Source organism: Moschus berezovskii, chromosome 19 (assembly GCF_049115385.1).
Source record: "Moschus berezovskii isolate FMDL1 chromosome 19, NW_MosBer_1.0, whole genome shotgun sequence".
NCBI lineage: Eukaryota > Metazoa > Chordata > Mammalia > Artiodactyla > Moschidae > Moschus > Moschus berezovskii.
Genome location: NC_142478.1, coordinates 51,368,580 through 51,384,863, shown reverse-complemented (window position 1 = coordinate 51,384,863; position 16,284 = coordinate 51,368,580). Strand labels below are relative to the sequence as shown.

Sequence of the window (16,284 nt, the reverse complement as noted above, 5' to 3'; positions counted from 1 at the left end):
GACAGGGTAACTTCTACTTCTCCTCATCAATTATCTCTCCCTTCTTGGGACTGCCTCACCTTGAGTTTGTTTCCTAAAGCATAAAACTGATTTGAGGATGAAGGTCAAAGTGGACCAGCAGATCACATGCAGTAGGCCGACTTGGAGCAGCCCCCAACCACACACACACATTCAGAGCTCAGCGTGGGGGATGACTCCTGGGATGGCCACTCTTTACCTAGCTTAGTCATTTCATGCATGGAGCTAATATTTAGGCCTCCTGGCCAAAAAGTGCACCTTTTAAGACTTTTTCACCCAGGTGACCATATCTTTGGCTACTTAGGAGAAACACCCATCGGAACCTACTTGACCCTGCCGCCCTTTACAAGCGGATGTCTCACGCAGCTCCTGCAACTTCCGTCTTGGAGGTCTAACCCTGATTTTAAAAATATTTATGTCACTGTTCCAATATGAGCTCGAGAAATGGATTCTTTTTCTTTCTAACAGTTTTGTGAAGTTCCACCAGAAAACATCTCCAGGAGTAGTGAGTTTATCTCTGGGGACCCATATCTAGGTTATCATGCAAGTATCGCCTTGTTCCTTGATGTCAGAGAGGCTTTTGGGGAGGTGCTTTACAGGGTCCTTGAGATCAGTCCATTCACCTCCTGGAAGAATCTGCCCCCTGATGCCTGCCCTCCTGTTTTGCAACGTGTTTGGTACCCTTCCTCCATCTCTTCCTCCATCTCCGTCTTCTCCTCCATCTTTTTCTCCATCTCCTTCTCCTCTGTCTGAGCTTCATAACTTTTCGACTAACATAACAACTGTATTACAGATATTTGTAACATTGCATAATGCTTGATTTAAGGGACATTTTTGTGCTTCTTGTCTTAGAAATGCTGCGTTTTTTAATGGGCTAACCCCCATTAAAAACAGAGGTAACTCTTTGCTCTTGTAAAATAACTAGTCTGTGAGCGGCTGTGTAGATGATTCTTTTCGATGTTTTCCAAGAGGATATTTTTATGACCTTCATTTTATTTCTAAGAAACAATGGGAATGGATTATCAAATTTACTTTTTTTTTCCCCTCTTTCTCCCCTTTTCAAAAGCCACGTGCTAAGGATAAGATCTATGTCCAGAGTCAAGGTAAGAAATTTAAAATATATATATTTGAAAAAAAAAAGTCTTTTATCTTTTAGAGGCATGTACTGAAATGGAATAATATGATGTCTGGGATTTACTTGAAAATAGTAAAATGGGTACATTTTTATTATTTTTATCATTAAGATAAAAAAGGAGAACCTTATAAAAGAATAATTTAAAATGCAGATCACAGATCACTTAATAGAGTACAAATACTCTATCAGTGATATGTTTACAAAAGGAAAAGGATGAGCTTCTCCATTTATGTTGAGTTGAGATGGGGGCCCCGGAACCCTCTGCCTCCATTCCAACTCTTCCTGCCCTCCCCAGGGTCCTGCCCTGGTTGTGATTTCTGACATCCTTTCCTGAGACCCTCAGGATCTCCTAAACACAGCTAGTAGAACACTGACCCACACAATAGAAATCAGGGAATCAATAGTTCCAGGAAGAACACAGCTTAGTCCAAGCTGAGATTAGAACCAATGCTGAGCCCAGGGTCACAAGTTCAGTTCCACATTATACACGTCCCCTTGTTGTCATTGTTGTTGCCGTTCATTCGCTAAGTCCTGGCCGACTATTTGTGACCCCGTGGACTGCAGCCTGCCAGACTTCCCTGTCCTTCATCTTCTTCCAGAGTTACACATCTCATTGTCATGGGATAAATGCAGTAGTGGTGAAAGGGATAATTTCGGCAGCAGGATGACTCATCAAATACACTCTTTCTCGGAGCCCCCATTTAAAAATGATGCGCTGACTCAGTGTGTCCGTGTCAGGGCAGGCCTGGAGTTGAACCTCCCGTTCCTCCTCCCTGGCCCCTGGTTTATAGCCACAGAAGACAGTGGTGCAGCAGGAAGCACACGGGCTTTGATGTACCACGTGGGTTTGGACGCAGCCTCTAACACCTACACACTGAGTCATTTTGGATCCGATTAACCTCAGTGAACCTCAGTTTCCAGCCGGATAAACTGGAGGAATCAACCTGCTTAACAGGGCTTAAGGGTTTCCAGGAGGGCATGGAACATACCCACCCAGATTCTGTGCCAGGGCCAGCATGGGGTGGGCACCCCTTAACTAGCTACTGTTTGTTTAGTCAGTGTGAATGGCCAACTTAGAGGTGTCTTGGAGAGGTGGTTCAATGAAGTAATTTATACTCCATAAATTTTTAAATCTTTTCTCAAGATAAATTGTTAAATGTTGCCTCCAGATTTTCAAACATTTTAGTGTTCATTTTTTCAGACCATTTTAAACAAAAATCTTCTGAAGAAGTGACACAGCTAGCAGACAGTCATGTATGATATAGAAGGATGAGATGAGGAATTTTTAAATACAGATATAATTTCTGTATAATTTTTTTAAATATAATTTTATTGACTTATTTTTGGCTGTGCTGGGTCTTCTTTGCTGTGAGATCTTTTCTCTAGCTGTAGCAAGTGGGGGCTACTCTCTAGTCGCATTGCACGGGGCTCCCACTGTGGTAGCTTCACTTGTTGCAAAGCACAGGCTCAATAGTGTGGCACACGGGCTTAGTTGCTCCATGGTGCGTGGGATCTTCTTGGACCAGGGATCGAACCCATGTCTCCTGCATTGGCAGACGGATTGTTCACCACAGAGCCACCAGGGAAGCTCCAATAATTTCTTTTAGAGTTTAGTTGGTAGTGGTTTGGACACTTGTTACCTAAGTGAATTCTTTTAGGAACTCAAGCTTTCTGTGATCTAGAGACAGTTTGACCCAGGAATGGATGGTGGAGTTGAAAGTGATGTATATTTTCTCCTTGGGAGCTGTGGGCTCATTTTATTTTATTTTTTATTTAATTTAATTTTTTCTTCTTTGCCACACCTCGCGGCATGTGGGATCTTTGTTCCCCCACCAGGGATCAACGCTATGCCCCCTGCAGTGGAAGCATGGAGTCCTAACCACTGGAGCACCAAGAAAGTCCCTTGTAGGTTCATTTTAAACCTCAGGGGCTTGGAAAGATTAGTGGGAATTCAGTGAAGCCCTCGGAACTTTAATTCTGTATGAAAGCCGAGTGTGACAGTTTTTAAAATGTCAACACAAAATAACCGGCTATGTTTCAACAATGTGAACTTTCCTCTGTCCTCTTTCCTTTGACCCAGGAATTGCAACAGTGCCGAACACCGCCTTTAACTGGAATACTTTTCTTCAGTGTTCAGGTAAGAGATGAGATCTTCCAGTAGGACTTTGGAACGTGCATCTTGTCAATGTATCAGTTTCTTGCTAGGTTCATGTGGCTTTGAAGAAGGAGATGTCAGGGTCAAAGAAACTGGGTGAAACAGTGGGAAGGGGCAAAGCACAATTAGAACAAGCTTTGTTTCTCCCCATCAGTGGTCTCATCCTCATGAACCTGGGGATGCAGGTGGAATGCAAGAGGAAGAGTAACACCAGCCTTTCTGATGCTGCTTTTCTGACAACCCCTCAGATGTTTAGTATCATGTGACAGCTGTTCTTATTAAGGAACCGACCTCCTGTGCCCATTTGATGTACCTTTATTAACTACACACATAGTAAGTCACCACGATAAAAAAATTTTTGAGAAGGATATCAGATTGAGAAACAAAATTTTAAACCACTTGAAATCTCAGCACCCAAAAGGAACTGCTATTAGTGTTTTGATTTATCTTTTTAAAAAGTTGTATTTATTTTTCAATTGAGGGATAATTGCTTTACAGAATTTTATTTTCTACCAAATACTGATACATCTTTCTCAGCAGTTTTATATACATATTAATGCTTTTCATAAATTTCTGTATAATACCAATATTGTGCTCTGTGTGTGCTGTGTACTAAATTGCTTCAGTCATGTCTGTCTCTTTGCAACCCTGTGAACTGTAGCCCTCCAGGCTGCTTAGTCCATGGGATTCTCCAGGCAAGAATACTGGAGTGGGTTGAAGTGCCCTCCTCACTATTATTAATATTATAGCTGTATTAATGTATTATACATTTAATATATTAATATATATTATATATTTATTTAATACATTAATATCATATATTATATATATGATATATATAGCATTATATATATTAAAGTGATATTATCATATATTAAATATATAAAGATGTGATATTTATTATACATACATAGTTATGTGTGATATCTATATTATTTATATTATATCGATAATATATTAATTATATACAATGTAGATATGGTTTTATATTTTAATGTTTACATAATACATGTGTACAAATAACCCTACATATAATGATTTTTAAAGACAAAAATGCAGTCAAGCTCTATTTACTGCTTTAACATGCTGTATTCATTATGTTAACTACAATATGCTCTAACTTCAGTTCAGTTCAGTTCAGTCGCTCACTCGTGTCCAACTCTCCGTGACCCCATGAATCACAGCACACCAGGCCTCCCTGTCCATCACCAACTCCCGGAGTTCACTCAAACTCATGTCCACAGAGTCGGTGATGCCATCCAGCCATCTCATTCTCCGTCGTCCCCTTCTCCTCCCACCCCCAACCTTTCCCAGCATCAGAGTCTTTTCCAGTGAGTCAACTCGTTGCATGAGGTGGCCAAAGTATTGTAGTTTCAGCTTTAGCATCAGTCTTTCCAATGAACACCCAGGATCGATCTCCCTTAGAATGGACTGGTTGGATCTCCTTGCGGTACAAGGGACTCTCAAGAGTCTTCTCCAGCACCACAGTTCAAAAGCATCAATTCTTCGGCGATCAGCTTTCTTCACAGTCCAACTCTCACATCCATACATGACCACGGGAAAAACCATTGCCTTGACTAGGCAGACCTTTGTTGGCAAAGTAATGTCTCTGCTTTTTGATATACTATCAAGGTTGGTCATAACTTTCCTTCCAAGGAGTAAACGTCTTTTAATTTCATGGCTGCAGTCAGCATCTGCAGTGATTTTGGAGCCCAAAAAAATAAAGTCTGACACTGTTTCCACTGTTTTTCCATCTACTTCCCATAAAGTGATGGGACCAGATGCCATGATCTTTGTTTTCTGAATGTTGAGCTTCAAGCCAACCTTTTCACTCTCCTCTTTCACTTTCATCAAGAGGCTTTTGAGTTCCTCTTCACTTTCTGCCATAAGGGTAGTGTCATCTGCTCTAACTTACTCTTTCTTTAAAATTTCTGAACTAAAGTAATATTTACATGGAATGAGATATAGACTTCTCATGTAGAATTAGATAATTTCTGACAAATGTATGCATACCCTAATCCAGACAGATCACCATTCCACAACTCAAGAAAGTTCCCTCTTGTGTTTTTCCATATTTAATTCCCATCCTTCTGTAAGGGGCTCTATTCTAGTTTCTATCATTCTCAGTTTTACCTAGTCTTAAACTTCATCTCAGTGGAATCATACAGTAAATACTGTTCATGTTTGGCATCTTTTTTGCTCAACATAATGTTTTTGAGGTTCATCCATCTTGTAGGTTGATGTATCTGTAGTTCTTCCTTTTTTGTTGCTGAGTCGTATTCCACTGTTCCTTGTACGGACATGTCACAATTTGTTTCTCCATTCTCCTATTGATGGACTTTTGGGCGGGCTTCCCTCAGTTGGTAAAGAATCTGCCTGCAATGCAAGGGACCCTGGTTTGATTCCTGGGTCAGGAAGATCCCCTGGAGAAGAGATAGTCTACCCACTCTAATATTCTTGGGCTTCCCTTTTGGATTAGCTGGTAAAGAATTCACCTGCAATGTGGGAGACCTGGGTTTGATCTCTGGTTGGGAAGATCCCCTGGAGAAGGGAAAGGCTACCCACTCCAGTATTCTGGCCTGGAGAATTAAATTAAATTAAATTCTAGTCCATGGGGGTCACAAATAGTCTGACATGACTGAGTGACTTTCACTTTCTTTCACTTTGGGTTGTTTTCCATTTTTAGCTGTTATAAATAAAACCACTCTCCACATGTTTGTATAAGAAATCTGGTGACCTTTTTGGGGATTTCTCTTGGATAAAGCCTGTAAGTTCAATAGCTTGAGTATAGGGTGGATATATGCTTAACTTTATGAAAGAACAGTCATATCCTTTTGAAAGTGTTTTATACTTTACAGTTTTAAAAGTATTTTACACATCCACAGACACTGGTGAGAGATCTAGTTATGGTACATCCTTGCCAACAATTGGTGTTTTCAGACTATTCAACTGTAGTTATCCTAGGTGATAATGAATTGGTATCTGACTATGGTGTTGCCCATTCATGTGTCTTCTCTGGTGAGATGTCTGGCCAAGCCTTTTGCCCAAATTTTTAGCGTGTTGTCTTTTAATTCTCGATCTGCACATAGTTTTTAAATTTATTTGTTGTTGTTATTGTTCTGAGTAAAAGCTTGCTCTCTTGCTTGCTCTCTCTTTTTTTCAATGTTGACAAATTTGTCTTTTTTTCTTTTTGGTTGTGCTGGGTCTTGGTTGCTGTAAGGGGCCTTTCTCTAGTTGCAGCGAGTGGGGGCTGCTCCAGTTGCAGTGAGCAGGCTTCTCATTATGGTGGCTTCTTTTGCTGTGGAGCACAGGCTCCAGGTGTGCAGGCTCAGTAGTTGTGGCACCCGGGCTTAATTGCTCTGCAGCTTGTAGAATCTTCCCAGACTAGGGGTTGAACTCACGTCCCCTGCATTGATGGGTGATTTCTTAACCATTGGACCACAAGGGGAGCACATGGGTCCAAGCTTTCTGTCAGATACATAGATTGTGAATACTTTCTTTCATTCTTTGGTTTACCCTTTTGTGTTCTTAACCATGTCTTTCGAAGAGTAGAAGTTTTAAATTTTGTTGAAGTGTAGCTTATCATTTTTTTCTTTAATGGTTAGTCTTTTGGAGTCCTATCTAAGAAATCTGCTTACCCTAAGGTCAAAAAATTTTTTTCCTTATTTTCTTCTCCAGAAGTCTTAGGTTTTCCATTAGGATTGTAATCCTTCTGAAATTAATTTTTGTGCTATGGTAGGAGACAGGGATTGAAATTCATTTTTTTCCTATAAATTCCAATATCACTGAAAATGCTTTTCAATGAATTGCTCTAGTCCCTTTGCTCAGAATCAGTTTACTGTAGGTGTTCCTTTTATGTACCCGTATGTTGTTGTTACTTGCTCAGTTGTGTCCAACTCTTTGTGACCCCATGGACTACAGCCCACCAGGATCCTCTGTCATTGGAATTCTCCAGGCGAAATACTGGACTGGGTTGCCATTCTCTTCTCCAATGTATCTGTATATACCCACTCTTACGTCAGTATCATGCTGTCTTACTGCTGTTGATGTATGGTACTTCTAGAAATCAGGCAGTGTTAGGCTATGACTTTGTTTCAGAATTGTTTTAGCTCTTCTAGGTTTTTTGCATACACATATAAAAATTTTAGAATCATCCTGTCGGTTTCTATAAAATCTTGTTGCACTGAATCTATAGATCATTTTAGAAAGATTTGGTATCTTAGCAATGATTTGTCTTAAAATCTCTGAACATGATACGTCTTTCCATTTGCTTGGGTCTTATTTATCTTCATAATGGTTTGTACAGATCTTTCATGTCTTTTAAAAATAATTGTAAGGATTTTATTATTCTTGATGTATTATGATTTTTTTTTAATTTCAGTTTTGAATTTTAGTTGTTGCTAGTATATAGAGGTACATTTGGTTTTTGTCCATTGGCATTATATCTTGAAATCTTATTATTTACTGATTCTAATTACATCATGTTCTTAATTCCTTTATTGTATTTAAAATACTATAAATGTATCCAAAGCATCCTTTTTGTTGGACACTTAGATTTTTATTATTTATTTATTAAATAATTTTATTTGTTATTTTTATTTTTGGTCGCCCTGGGTCTTTGTTGCTGCACGAGGGCTTTCTCCACTTGCAGTGAACAGGGGCTACTCTTCATTGTAGTTCACGAACCTCTCACTGCAGTGGTTTCTCTTGTTGCGGAGCACAGGCTCTAGGCACACGGGCTTCAGAAGTTTCAGCACTTAGGCTCTAGAGTGTGGGCTCAACAGTTGTGGTGCAAGGGCTTTGGCTGTTCCATAGCATGTGGAGTCTTCTCAGACCAGAGATAGAACCCATGTCCCCCGCTTTGGCAGGCAGTTTCTTAACTACTGTACCACCAGGGAAGTCCAGGACATTTAGATTTTTTAAAACCTTTTTGACAGGCAGTGATGAAAGTGCTAGGATTTTAATCTTCATATGTCTGCCCAAATGTTTTCTTAGGAGCAATTCCCAGAGAAAGAATTGCTGGATTAGATTATGCGTTTAACCACAGCTTTCATACATTTTGTGTGATGGTCCCGTGGAGAGATGCCATCAGGGTGTGTGTCCGTCAGTGAAGCTCTGAGGGTTCCATTTTCCCTACGTGTGGTGCCATTGTGTTTTCTGTGCCTGGTATGATCCAAGCATAATCATGGCGTTGAAGCAAAATTTTATTGTACAGTATCTTTAAGTGTAGAAAGTTAAGTTGTTCACAGATGGAGCCCATAAGCATAAACTGCTTGGGATTATAACTGCCTTACAGGCTGATCAGCTCAGCAATTCTGGTGAAGGTGCTGCTGCTGCTGCTAAGTCACTTCAGTCGTGTCCGACTCTGTGTGACCCCGTAGATGGAAGTCCACCAGGCTCCCCCATCCCTGGGATTTTCCAGGCAAGAACACTGGAGTGGGTTGCCATTTCCTTCTCCAATGTGTGAAAGTGAAAAGTGAAAAGTGAAAATGAAGTCACTTAGTCGTGTCCGACCCTTAGCGACCCCACGGACTGCAGCCTACCAGGCTCCTCCATCCATGGGATTTTCGTGGCAAGAGTATTGGAGTGGCTTGCCATTGCCTTCTCCGGGTGAAGGTGCTAGAATAGCTATAATAATCTCAGCAAGGACTTCCCTGGTGGTCTGATAGTTAAGAAGGCACCCTCCAATGCAGGGGACATGGGTTCAATCCCTGGTCAGGGCACTAAGATCCTATATGACGCAGGACAACCAAGTCCACTAAAGCCACGTGCCACAACTAGAGAAGCCGGTGCATTGCAAGCAAGACTCAAGGCAGCCACAAAATTAAAAAATAAAAATTAGAATTATCTCAGGAAATGTAATTAGAAGCCTGAGGATTCATCTCTTTTAACCTGAAATGCTTCTCCTTTAAGACAACAATGCAAGGGTATCTTTAGAGGGAGCTGAAGCTGCAGGTCCTGCTGTAAATGTCAGAGAAGAGCGTGAAAATGCAAAATCAGTGCCCTACCCACAGCAAACAGGAAGACACCCCAGGCCTGTTTTTGCTCCAAAAACTTCAAACAGAACCTCCACCACGTACTCCATTCCATTCCCTTGAAAAGAAGAAATTTTCAAGCATTTGATGAGAAATAATTTTCCGAGTATTTTACATCTATCTTGGCTACAATGGCAGAGCTGTTGTCAGCATTACAAATGAACCCATGCGGTCCGATTGCTTTATCATATCAGGAAGTGTAAGCCGTTATTCAGAACCCGGGGCCCTGTTTTAAATCGCCTGCTATAAGGTTATTCCATCATCTGTACATCACGGGTCACCGTTGGGGGTAACTAAGATTCGTAACTTCCAAAAAGAGGGCGATTTGTCATCCAGTTCTGTAGCCTGATGTTTGCTTGTTTCATCGGTCTTACTGTTGAGTGATTAACGGAACAGCCAGGAGATTTTAAATACCCCTTAGACAACATTCCCTCTGGAGACCTGCTCGGCTGCAGTCCATTCTTAATGTGTGCAATTAGAAGGTGTAAATGTATTCAGAATAGATGGGCTTAGGGGAGCTGTGGTTGTGGCTGTGGGAGCTGACTGTTGGATAATGGCTTAAGGATAAGATGGAGAATTCAGCAGCGACTCTGGGTTTTATGATCAGGTGTCTGTTCTCGTTTGTGTGGTTGTTCATCTTTGTCAGTTCTGGAGTTCAGACTCCAGAGATGGACCATCTTTCTCACCCATCTTCTGTCTTAACGCTGTCCTCTGGAGAATTCGAAATCTGTGATTGTGTGTTGTCACTTCCACCCTAAGACAGTGAAAAAAGAAGTTACAGTGAGGGACTTCTCTGGTGGTCCAAGGATTAGGGCCCTACACTTCCACTTTAGCGGGCATGGGTTCGATTCCTGGTTGGGGATCTAAGATCCTATATGTGGTGCGGTGCTGCCATTAAAAAAAGGTTGTAATGAATTTGATGAAGACTGTTAGTGATCAGTTACTCATCTTCTGGATTCCTATGAATTATTAACCTTAAAATCAAAGTTGTTTTTTTTTGTAACTCTTTATTCTATATGGGAGTGTAGCCGATTAACAATGTTGTGATAGTTTCAGGTGGACACCTAAAGGGCTTAGCCATACATATACATGTATCCATCCTCCCCCAAACTCCGCTCTCATCCAGGCTGACATATAACACTGAGCAGAGTTTCCTGTGCTATACAGTAGGTCCTTGTTGGTTATCCATTTTAGATACAGCAGTGTGTACACGTCCATCCCAAACTTTCCCGTCTCTTCTTCCCATTCTTCCCTACTGGCAACCACAGGTTTCTTCACTAGGTCTGTGAATCTGTTTCTGTTTTGTAAATAGGTTCATTTGTGCCATTTCTTTTCCAACTGCTCACATACAGGATATCGTATTTCTCCTTCTCTGACTTACTCCCCTCAGTATGGGTGGGTTGGGAAGGGTCTCAATGAATGCTTCGTATAAATAGGCAGAGAGCTGATTAATCCCCAGAGTTTATAGTCACCTTCTTTTTTTTTTTTCTTCTGTTTCTTTTTAAGTAATTAATTTATTTTTTATTGGAGGCAAATTCTTTTACAATATTATATTGGTTGGTTTTGCCATACATTGACATGAATTCGCCCCGGGTTTACATAAGTTCCCCCTCCTGAACCCCCCTCCCACCTCCCTCCTCCCTTTATCCTCCCTCTGGGTCATCCCCACACGCCAGCCCCGAGCATCCTATAACATGCATCGACCCTGAACTGGTGATTCATTTCACATATGACAACATACGTGTTTCAATGCCATTCTCCCAAATCATCCCACCCTCACCCTCTCCCACAGAGTCCCAAAGACTGTTCTATACATCTGTGTCTCTTTTGCTGTCTCGTATACAGGGTTATCATTTGCATCTTTCTAAATTCCTTATATATGTGTTAGTATACTGTATTGGTGTTTTTCTTTCTGGCTTACTTCACTCTGTATAATAGGCTCCAGTTTCATCCACCTCATTAGAACTGATTCAAATGTATTCTTTTTAATGGCTGAATAATACTCCATTGTGTATATGTACCAAAGCTTTCTTATCCATTCATCTGCAGATGGACATCTAGGTTGCTTCCATGTCCTGGCTATTATAAACAGTGCTGCAGTGAACATTGGAGTACATGTGTCTCTTTCATTTCTGGTTTGCTCGGTGTGTATGCCCAGAAGTGCGATTGCTGGATCATATGTCAGTTCTATTTCCAGTTTTTTGAGGAATCTCCACACTCTTCTCCATAGTGGCTGTACTAGTTTGCATTCCCACCAACAGTGTAAGAGGGTTCCTTTCTCTCCACCTTCTTAAACATCTGATATCAATTTCCGGATGCATTCTCCTTTAAGGTACACCTTAGGTTTGCTGAGAATGTTCAGTTATATTTCTAAATCTCCTTAGTTTAAAACATTAAGTCAGTTTTATGCCAACCAGATTCCATGTTCAAACAGGTCAACTAGGAACAAATAAGGAATAAAACAGATTAAAGGCGCTAAAGAAAGTGAAATGTTAGTCGCTTCAGTTCAGTTCAGTCGCTCAGTCACGTCCGACTCTTTGCGACCCCATGAATCAGCATGCCAGTTGTGTCCAGTTCTGCTACCCCCATGGGCTGCAGCCTGCCAGGCTCCTCTGTCCATGGGATTCTCCAGGCAAGAATACCGGTGTGGGTTGCCATTCCCTTCTCTGGTGATCTTTCCAACCCAGGGATTGAAACCAGTTCTCCTGAATTACAGTCGGATTATTTACTGTCTGAGCCACCCGGAAAGCCCAAAAAGGCACTAAGTGGCATTGTTATAATTTTTCACCTGATAGTCACAATAGCGCTTCTGATCCAGAGGTATGTGTTTAGACATCAATTAGTGACTTGGTCTTTGAGTTTTCAGGTACGTCTTAAATGTTGTTATGGTTCCATCATCCATGATTTTTGTTTTCATTTTCATTTATTTGTTTGGCTTCACCGGGTCTTAGATGCGGCATGTGGAATCTTTGATATTGGTTGCACTATGCGGCTTAGTTGCAGCATGTGGGATCTAGTTCTTTGGTGAGGGCTCGAACCCAGGTCCCTCTGCCCTGGGTGTACAGTCTTAACCACTGGACCACCAGGGAAGTTCTAATTTTTGTTTTTAAATACCAGTAACTAGTGTAGGTAGAGTAATGGTGCCTCAAAGGTCATTAGTCCTGAAACTGTAAAAACTTAAACTTGACCTGGCCATACCTTCTTGGGTTTTATTCTCACTTTATTTCTATTTTCGTTGTTTATTTGATTTTCTCTCTCCTTTAAAACTCAGTATTCCTATATGGATACTCTAATATGCCAACTCAGATGGTCATATTTTCCTTCCTCAGGCTGTTCTGAGGAAAACTCACGTGTTTTTCAGATGGAAAGTTCCTGTTATTAGATCTCTTTCTGCATTCACAGCCCCCCAAAACGGATTTTTCAACTTAACATTCACTAAGTCTGATCACTCAGCAGAAGTTCTTGAATTTTTTTCTCCTCATAATAACATGAAAAAAAACACAACAAAACAAGAGTTGCTGGAATAAAAAACAGCAAAGAAAGTGACTTTAAGAAGGACTGGGTTTCTATTCTAGAACAAACTTAGAGGACTTGGAGTGTGGTGCTTAGTCTGTCGCGACTGATATGGTGTCAGACCATGAAAATGACACATTTTATTTAGAAGATAAAAATACCATTCTCCAGGAAATGATAATATCGGAAAGACACGTAAATGGGTGTTTAAAGGATGAGTTCAAACCTTGGTTCATGTGAATCCTGGATCTTAGAGGAAAAGTCAAGGGAAGAAAAATGAGTTTTGGGTTAAAATGAGGAGATGAAATCCACAGAAAAAGTTTAGGTGGGTCTGTGCCTGACCTCCAGGCCTCTACAGGCCAGTCTGTTTTGTTCTTTTTTAAAATCTGAGAATGAACATAGTACATTTCCCCAGGAGAGGCTGAAGTGGAATTATTCCAGACTGATGCATTCCCGAGGTGGGCCTGAGACCTTGGTTGTTTGATCAGGATTTTTGAACTTCATTTCCTGAAAATGATATTGGTGTATCTGAAAACTGCACATAAGCTCTCAAACCCAGGTGCTGTCTCTGCGTTTAATTTAAAATTTGTTTTTAAAAAATTCCTAAAATAAGACAAAGCATTTGGTTCTTTGTTTGATCCTGTTCTAATGTCCTTTTCTGAATTCCTGTGACATTTCATCTCCAGCCCAGGAAGAACTGGGGGAACAGAGGCAAGGGGATATGGGATTAACTCTGTCTCCTTCTGGAGTCTAGTAGGTCGGGGAGGAGAGGGGCAAGGAGGATCTCAAACTCAGTTTGGTGAGTTGGGGACCAGCACTTTTAAAAAATGAAGTGAAACGGAATAGAAAATATCCGAGTGCCCGGTATATAAAGAGTCTAAATTATTCTTTGAGACTGTACTGTGTATGTGTGTATCTGTGTGTCTCTGTGTGTAAACAGTTATATCTCACGTGTGCAGGGTGGCAATATAAGTCTCAAAACATTCTAAAGATCAATGTTATCGATTATGGATTATTTTCTTGCAAGGTTGGCTTTCCTAGGGACCCTGCAGTACAGATACGTTGAAGATCACTTTTCTTCAAGGGTCTTCTGAGCCTGCTTTTCTTAGGAGGTTTAAGGGTTCTCTTACTCCTTGGAAGGAAAGTTATGACCAACCTAGATAGCATATTGAAAAGCAGAGACATTACTTTGCCAACCAAGGTCCGTCTAGTCAAGGCTATGGTTTTTACCGTGGTCATGTATAGATGTGAGAGTTGTACTGTGAAGAAAGCTGATTGCCGAAGAATTGATGCTTTTGAACTGTGGTGCTGGAGAAGACTCTTGAGAGTCCCCTGTACTGCAAGGAGATCCAGCCAGTCCATTCTAGAGGAGATCACTCCTGGGTGTTCATTAGAAGGACTGATGCTAAAACTGAAACTGCAATACTTTGGCCACCTCATGCGACGAGTTGACTCACTGGAAAAGACTCTGATGCTGGGAGGGATTGGGGGCGGGAGTGGAAGAGGATGACAGAGAATGAGATCGCTGGATGGCATCACCGACTCGATGGACATGAGTTTGAGTGGACTCTGGGAGTTGGTGATGGACAGGGAGGCCTGGCGTGCTGTGGTTCATGGGGTCGCGAAGAGTTGGACATGACTGAGCGACTGAACTGAACTGAACTGAAGAGGACATCTGAATCTTAACATTTCAGTAAAGATTTTCTCCAGGGCTAGTTATGCATTATTATTATTATTAGCTTTTGTGATTGTGTCAGAGTGCTCTCAATGTATCGTATTACATTTATTCTAATTATGTTACTAAAAAAGCACAGAGGAGGGATTTCCCTGGCAGTCCAGTGGTTAAGACTCTATACTTCCAATGCAGGGAAAGCGAGTTCAATCCCTAGTTGGCTAACTAAGATCCCACATGCTTTGAGGCGTGACCAAAAGATTTAAAAAAGAAAGAAAAAAGTCACAGGGAAAATGAACTTGTTTCCACTGAGAACTCGAAGACTGAGGGGACTTCCTTGGCAGTCTAGTGGTTAGGACTCGGTGCTTCCACTGCTGGGGACACAAGTTTAGTCCCTGGTTGGGGAGACCCCAGCCATACCCACATACCAACTAACCATGCAGTGTGGTCAACAAAACAAAACCAGAAGAGTACAACAAAAAAAGAACTGGATGAATGAAATGAAATGTATGAATGAACACTTTCTCCTTGCATGGTTTTATGCATTTGCAAATGATGAAGTTTTAGGTTAACTTGGGTTAATGATATTAATACTGTCTATTGACCCTGTGATATGGCTGTATAACAAACCACCTCAGCATATGATGACCTAAAACAACCACAATGTATTTTCTCATGATTTTGTGGGTCGGTGGTTTAGACTTGGGGCTTTCCTGGTGGCTAAGACAGTAAAGAATCTGCCTGCAATGCAAGAGACCTGGGTTTGATCCCTGGGTTGTGAAGATCCCCTAGAGAAGGGCATGGCAACCCACTCCAGTATTCTTGCCTGGAAAATCCCATGGATGGAGGAGCCTGGTGGGCCACAATCCAAGGAATCACAAAGAGTCGGACACGCCTATCGACTTCACTTTCACTCTTTTCACTTTCCAGTATTCTTGCCTGGAGAATTCCATGGACAGAGGAACCTGGTGGGCCACAGTCCATAGGGTCGTAGAGTCAGACATGACTGAAGTGACTTAGCACACACGCACGGTTTGGACTTGGCTCACCTCTGCTTCCTTTTTGTGTATTGGGCTCACTTGTAAGTTAGACTGAGGCCTGAAAGGTCCTGCATGAGTGGCTGAGTCTCTCTCCATCAAGTATACTCTTAAGGAGGCAGCCGAGCCTGACTATGGGGCAGCAGTGTCCCAATGGGTGGGGGCTTCCCAGGTGGCTCAGTGGGTAAAACATCTGCCTGCAACACAGGAGACACAGGTTCAATTCTTGGGTCGGGAAGATCCCCCGGAGGAGGGCATGGCAACCCACTCCAGGATTCTCTCCTGGAGAATACCCTGGACAGGAGGAGCCTAGAGGGCTACAGTCTCTAGGTCACAAATTTGATACAGCTGAAGCAACTTAACATGCATGCACACATGTCCCAATGGGTGAGGGCACTGGAGACTTAGGAATCACTTTCACTTGCTCTGTTATTTATTTATTTTTAATATTATTTCTTTATTTGTCTGCACTGAGTCTTAGTTGCAACATGTGGGATCTAGTTCCTTGACCAGGGATCAAACCCTGGCCTCCTGTACTGGGAGCTCAGAGTCTTAGCCACTTGACCACTAGGGAAGTCCCCCCTTGCTGTGTAATTAATGCAAGTCACCAGGTGAGCCCGGCATCTAGGGGTGGGGAAATGGATTCCACTTTTTGTTGAAAGGGACCACAAAGAATGTGTTTTACTTGTGTGTGTGTGTGTGTGTGTGTGTGTGTGTGT

The 16,284-nt window shown here is 41.6% G+C and overlaps 1 protein-coding gene across 2 annotated transcripts in view; it reads left to right on the top strand.

The window, feature by feature from the left end:
- The window catches only part of GLT1D1 (glycosyltransferase 1 domain containing 1), a 120,441-nt gene that overhangs the window by 51,723 nt on the left and 52,434 nt on the right, over window positions 1–16,284 (top strand). Inside the window, exons 5-6 of one of the 2 annotated variants that reach the window (XM_055405244.2) lie at window positions 1,085–1,121; window positions 3,234–3,290. The exons of the other annotated variant lie outside the window; for it this stretch is intronic. Of the exons in view, the coding sequence (XP_055261219.2) occupies window positions 1,085–1,121; window positions 3,234–3,290 (94 nt within the window). The remainder of the gene's footprint in view (window positions 1–1,084; window positions 1,122–3,233; window positions 3,291–16,284) is intronic. 2 annotated transcript variants of the gene reach the window in all.